The sequence below is a fragment of the Pholis gunnellus genome, assembly GCF_910591455.1.
Source record: "Pholis gunnellus genome assembly, chromosome: 7".
NCBI classification, from domain to species: domain Eukaryota; kingdom Metazoa; phylum Chordata; class Actinopteri; order Perciformes; family Pholidae; genus Pholis; species Pholis gunnellus.
In genome coordinates, this window is record NC_136533.1 from 14,423,519 (window position 1) to 14,430,558 (window position 7,040).

A 7,040-nucleotide genomic window follows, 5' to 3' on the forward strand; every position below is an offset into this window, starting at 1 on the left:
TGGTCTTGTGAATTTATAGCGTCTGTGACCCATTTCCCTCCACTGCTCTCTCGCTCTCTCTCTCTCTCTCTCTCTGACTTGCCTGCACTCTAATATAACACGCCTGAGTGGAGATCAGAGAGCAGAAGGAAGATTGAGAGATAGGGAGAGATATGAGGGAGAGATGAAAGAGGGAGAGAGAGAGAGAGAGAGAGAGAGAGAGAGAGAGAGAGAGAGATGGAGGCAGGAGAAAGTTAGAGCGAGGAAGAGAATGCAGAGAGCAGCAGATGGAGCAGAGAAAGTTTACTCCTTTTCCTGTGCAGGTTTGAAGTGTATTTGTCATCAAAATGTGGATGAATGCATGTGAGAAAGAACGAATGAGCCTACTGTTTGACTCTCAATTCCTGTCCATCACAGCAGATAGTGTCTTCTTCTCTCCGTCTTGTTACTATGGTAACAGCCCGGCCAGCTGACACTCTGGTGCTGACTGTTTACATCACAGGGCCTGTGTGACCTTTCCCAGGATTCAGCGGGACATTGCACACACATAGACTCATGGGAACAGTGCACTGTCATACCAAAGCTCCCTCCCCCCTCCCTCCCCACCACAACAAATATTTACACCCCCCGTAAATTACAGTGGCGGAGATGTGAACGTGATTCATTTTGGAAAATTCACACTATAGGAATGCCACACATTCCTCGTGGGTTTCTCAAGACAGCGCTGAGAAAGCAATGGGAGGCCCCGAGATCGAGAGAAGGGAAACCGGTGCTGTGGAACCAGGGATCTTGGAGCAAGTGGTCGGTGAATTGAAGTGCATTTAAAGAGATGCAAGCTTATTGCATTATCTGGGTAAGGGTTAGGATTAGGATTTTTGTGCAATCCATTCAATGGCACAAACCGAAAGTGGCACATACAAAGAGAAGTAAATACAATTGTTGATATTTACTTTGTGCACTATATTTGATCAATGCCACGGCAGTAACTTACTCATGTTCATGTAGCATTCAGTAACAAACACATGGTATAAGCACCATGGAAAAATGTGTATGCACAGATATACACACACACACACACACACACACACACACCAGAGCAGCAGTAGAGGAGTGACCTCTTGCATCAATAAACCCCTCCATGAATCAAAGTGGGCTACGAAAGACCATTTAATCCACCTACAGTCAGATTGGTTTTGGTAGGAAGGCAGAGAATTACTGTACAGCACAGAGCTATTGAATTTTCTATTGATCAAGGCTTTCTGAGGAAAGTGGGAAAGTGAATCAGTTTGGCTGCGTAAAACTATCGGATATTTGAGCTTTTTTTTCTTTTTCAATGTCTAGACTGACATATAAGAAATCCCTAGTGACCCAGAAGATGAAGAAATGGCTGCTAGAACTAGAAAAAGGTGTTTGTGTTCGATATCACACACAACACAGAGAACATTGATCATGTAAGCTGTATTGTTTTAGCAGCGCTGTTAAGCCAAGAGTTTATCACAGACTGGCAGGGACGCACACACAGACTGTAGGCTTGGCACAGGTCGTATGTGGGGGTTGTATTGCCTCCATGTGGCCATTTTTGCAAATGTAAGATGTGTTTCAAAGTGGATTTCTATCTCAAATCAAAAAGTTGGACGTAATCAATCATATTTACATGCTTGCATGCGAGGATCATGTGTGGAGTTCGTAGAGAGCAGCAGATAAGTTGCATTCTCTTGGATGTCTTTGGAGGGCAGGCCAGGTCAGGATACTCCAGCCCGGGAAAGCTGGCTCAGAGGAAAAAATATCTCCTTTTTTAAAAACATTCTGGCTACAATCCCAGTGCTGTTATGAAGTAGCATACTCGTGAGTATCATGATTTTCTGTGAATATGACCATGTGATTGGCCGTGTGTTTTCTTTAAGCCTGAAGGTGTCCAGTCTGACCAGGTGTGTGCGACTCTTTGAAAAGTGAGACAGTGAGAGTGTCTTCTGATCTCCTCTCCGACACTGGACTGGTGAGCTGCAGTATGAGAGTGCGTATCACTTTAAAAAAACAACTACCCTTCAGGGAGACTAAGAGACCAGCTGCATTTCCTTAGTGGGAATGTTTGTGTTTGTGGCGTACAGACCAACGGACGGAGTTTGCTTTGCGTCAGTGAGAAGAAAAGAGAGGGGGAAGAAAGAAAGAGTCAGCGGGGACCACTAGCTGTGTGGGACCGGGACAGAAGGACCAGCCGGGTTTGACCTTGAGCGGACATCGGACCGCTGAATCCCAGAGAGACTGAGAGGGCAGAGAGGGGCAGAGGCAGGAGAGGAGACTATATCCTGCCAGGCTTACCTCTGGAGATGACCCACTTATTATCTACTGGAGCTGAGTTTCATCAGGGGGACAATAAAGGCTAATTCCTTCTAATTGCCATTGGCAATTTGTGGATTTTACCTGTAATGGCTCACCTGTGCAAATAAAGTTGAATGTGATACCTGTGGATATCTCATTGATATCAAAATCCTACTGCTATTCTGTGCGTACCTCTGGAGTTGTGGCTCTCATCATAGAGCGCTTGTAGTCAGGGACGTAATGGAGGCGGTCTTGATGGGCCTAGACGAGGCGGTCTGTACTCGGCAGGGTCTGCTGTGGACTCTCACCTCAACAGCCCTCCGACGTCTTCGTGTGCATGCCAGGAACCTTCCTGCACCCATGCATCTCTTACACACACACAGGTGTGTTTCAAGGCCACTCTACCAGGTAGGCTGCTCCTCACTTACACACAACAAAAAAAAACATAAACTAGATGTGCATGTGTTCATAGCATTTCAACAGGCACCCTTGAAATAGGAATTTATTGCAAATTTAATTTACCACCCATTGTCTTCAAGCGTTGTGGAGACGCGGGTTCATTGTAGGAAACAGTTATAGATGAATGATGTACTGTAGGCCAGGTATGTCCTTCAGGCGACAGAGCAGGGCCAGAGACAGGGGCAGGGTTAAACATGACTCATTTGTTTCTTTAGGCTTGGAGGACAGAACTGGGTTACATGTAGTGGGCAGTGTACCTGCCAGTGAAATGGGACGCATGCTGACATAGTTTTATAACACAGGTGCATGTGGAGAGTTGTCCTGCCAAGTTCAGAAAACACTGTTCTGCTTTACGCCGTTGTCCTTGTGTATAGTGTTCTTCTGAAGGAGTAGTTGTTCTCAGGATGCACACCCTTAACAGGAAGTTGTGTTGCTAGGGTCACTATAAAGGAGCCGGTAACTAAGCTGCTAAGCTGGTAAGTGTTTCTATGGATATGTGACAGGGGGATGCTTGCACACACAACACACACACACACAGACATTGTTTTATAGGCTGTCTGGTCGGTCACCGTGCCTCCATCGCCTCACACGTTTAATCTAACTCTGGTGACGCACTAAATGTGTCTGGGTGCCACAAAAGAACAGTTTCACAGTAGAATAAAAGATTTTAATCGTTTTATCAAAATGAACTGTGTCTTTTGGGCCTTGTGTTTGTCTAGATGTGATTCAGCAAAAGGGTTGATCAGTATTCTCTTCGCCGTGTCTGAATCGGTACTCAGGCCTTTCATGGAGCCATTAGTATTCCCCGGGCGTCTCACCTGCCCTGTATGCAGCTGGCACTACCAGGACAAGCCCAACAGGCTCACAGAGACAGACTCATTGGGCCTCTTGCTACATACCAAAAAGCACACACTGTACCGCATAGCACAAAATCATCCTACAGCATCAGTTGTGTAACTTAAATACCACACACACACACACACACACACACACACACACACACACATCGTGTGCCTTTTCCTGTCCGTTTGCTCTGATTCCTTTATTCTCAAGAGGGGAATAAACTGGATTGTTATTCTAGCTTTTGTCTTCAGATGTGTTTTCATGTGGCTCCCAAGTTTAAGCATCCTGAGGGGAGGGCAACACAATCGGAGGAAACTGAAATAACATACCAGACCTCGCTAAGACAAACCCATCCTTAACACCCCCTCCTGGTTTAGAGACGCACAAACGTCTGGAAGAGGCCACTCTAAAACACATTCCAAACAGAGGAGTTTTAACACTTTCTCAAGCATCCTCTGGATTAGTTACAAACAACATCTCCCTCTTGCTTGACGAAGTGGTACCGTCCAAGGTGGAGCTGTTAATCGTGGAGCGAGCTGCAAAAGCAGGGAAGGAGGGGTCAGTGTGTCAGGGTGCAGGACGGGGATATCCCTGGCTCACTGCACTGCCTCTCTGCCCGGCTTCCTCTATTACTGTTAAAGAGAAACTCAGCCTCACACAACTGGCAGACGCACAAAAGAGAGAGACGGAGAGAAAGGACTTAACAGCGTCTTTATTTTATCAACCTGTTCTCACTTAATCCTTTTCCACCTTCTTCTCTCATCCTGAATTAAAAATACATTTCTACTCCAGTGCTCTGACCTAAATCTGTTTTCTTATCTCTCTTTTTCCTCTCTGACACAATGTTTGCTCTTTTTTTCCCCTACTTAAATTACTTCTTCATTTCTTATTTAACTCTCTCTACTCTCTTTTCAACTCTTACTGGAGAAGACATCCATCACCAGCAGTCATGCATATTCAATCAGGACCCCGGCCCAGATATTTTACCGCGCTCCAGTGTTTGACACGTACGTACGCCGATGTGATCATTTAGCGCTCTGCATGTTACGCGGAGCAGCAGCACCCTGCGTGATTGAGCTGTGGCGTTACAGTAACCAGCAGCATAGCAACATTTCTGAAGTGTTGTTTGCTCACACAGACACGTATTCCTCTCGTGAGAGAGCGCAGCGGCGTGTTCACACTTTCATACATCAGACTGAGTAATATTGACTCAACAGCCTCCGGTCACACGTTCTCCTCTGGTGGTGTGACCCTTTAAATGGGGTTAGTACTGTCAGGCGTGTGAGGGCAGTGCTCTGCTGTGCCGTGTTAGACAGTGTCTCTGGGTAATTGTTGCGTTGTGTCATTTCTTAAGTTGCTTTCCAGTCGCATTGATTTCATGTTTTCGCCTTAAAAAAATGTTTCCCCTGCCAGCCCCCCCCTTCTTATCACCCGACCCCATCCCAAAGGCAGGATATCCTGCATGGGGAAGAAGCAGGGACTATAGTAAACACAGGTGGTTGGACTTCCCCTGAGTTGCAAGAATTCCTTATTTACCTGTAATCATCACAGTGCTGCGACTCACAAGACTTACTACGAGCCGTCATTTTGTTCCTAAGAATGTGAAGTGACATCTTGTTAAGCAAAACTCATCCTGAGAGTGTTCAACATCCTCGTGTCCTAGATAGACCCAGTTTATTTCCTGTTATCGTGCTTGCTAATATCAGTTTGCTGTCGGGGAGCTGGTTCTGCTCGGTGTCAAGTAAACTTACATCCAAGCTGTTTCCTAGCGACGCAGCTCCACTGAAAAGCTTTATACATATTTAAAATGTTGCATTATGTCACATTTGTCACACATATTCATTAGACCTCACTGCTCTGTTAGCTTGTAGGCTCTACTGCATCATATTTAGGAGTGAAACCCAGGCCAGTTTACTCCCACTAAGCTCATCTGGTCCTGCTTCCTGTGAGAGTAGCTCTGTCACTGACCATATTCCTTTCCCACTGACGAGTCCCAGCCCATTATGATACGAAGCAGACACACAGCAGCACAGATCTAAAATAACCAAGATACACAACACCCCCCCCCCCCCCCCCCCCCCCCCCCCCCCCCCCTCTCGCTCTCTCTCTGTCTAGGAGCTGGATCAGTTGTGTCCATTCTGTTGCATCTTTTGTTTGTGGTCTGATAAGCTGTGGGCGCTCAGTCAAACCGTGGTGTTTTCAAGCAAGTGGTTTCCTTGGAAGAGCGGTCCACAATGAGTGCCAGCAGCTCCCCAGAATCAGGACCTGACTGTCCTCAGATCAGGTTGTTAAGTCTCTCTGCTCTCATGTTCAATATACCTTCCATTTGTTCTCATATTCCACTGAAGCAGATGTCAATAACTAGACTCGTGACATGGGAATGGGAAATCTCTGTGTCCTCGCTAATTCCTGGCCTTATTCCCTTGTTCCTTGTTTTCCAGCCAAGACATTATTGGATGGAGGTTGAAGTTTGAACTAGTGACTCCCTACTGAAGAATCCTGATCACTATTCCTGTCTGGCAGCCATCTTTGTACTCGTTGCCAAAGTCAGGATCTGTATGTGAGAAAATATTTTCCCAGAACCGACAGAGAGACGTTTGGTGACGGGAGGGGTTGAGGGCCAGAACGGACATTGTCTTGAATTCTTCCACAGCTTTGTTTATTTTATTTTTTTCTGTAATCTTCTAACTTGTTTGCAACTAGCCTGGAGGCATGTTTGTGTTTGATAGCGCTGCGCAGACGCACACTCACAAACACACAAATACCCCTCTGTAGATTCTGTTGGTGGTTGAAGCCGTTTACAGTGTCTCCCCGGGGATACGGTCTTATTTGCATAGTTGGTCTGGAAAACATTTCCACTGCTCCATTCCCAGGTTTATCAAATACCAAGTGTGTGAGAGTAAATGTGTGTGAAAGAGAAAAGGGAAGAGGGGGCCAGGCTTGTTGATGTCTGAATTTAAGAAAAAGGTTCCTGTGGAGATTCAATAATGGGAAACAATCTTCTCACCACTGTATAAATCATAAACCATGATAAAAATTGTATCTGTCGTTCATATTTTCCTTGATATTGATGTGTTTGACGAGTCTCTTGGTGATGTGCGGGCTTGTTACATGTTAAACATTTAAAGCACGACACCCCTCCTCCCTCATGTGCCGTGTTATTTAGTTACTGTGCACCATAAGCTTCTTAGCCAAGCTGGAATCTAATTTCTCTGGTAATGTGTGAATATGGCACACTGCTTGATTGGACGACCACTCGCTTGATTAATTACGGGCGGTTGCATGCTCACACGCGTACCACACAGTCTTCCCAAAGGACTACTCGGATTCTCTGATTTAAGGCATATAATTGAATAAAATCAGGATGGTATTCCTGCTTTGGCATTTAGCAAAGGGAAATCACATGACACGCAAAAAAATATTCAAAGATTGCCAGATAT

The 7,040-nt window shown here is 45.7% G+C and overlaps 1 protein-coding gene across 2 annotated transcripts in view; it reads left to right on the forward strand.

Moving 5' to 3' along the window:
• The window catches only part of frmd4a (FERM domain containing 4A), a gene marked incomplete at its 5' end in the record, with an annotated part of 51,600 nt that overhangs the window by 6,000 nt on the left and 38,560 nt on the right, over window positions 1-7,040 (forward strand). The window contains one exon of one of the 2 annotated variants that reach the window (XM_079163244.1): window positions 2,539-2,706. The exons of the other annotated variant lie outside the window; for it this stretch is intronic. Coding sequence (XP_079019370.1) covers window positions 2,539-2,706 — 168 coding nt within the window. Of the gene's footprint in view, window positions 1-2,538; window positions 2,707-7,040 lie in introns of those variants that run through there. 2 annotated transcript variants of the gene reach the window in all.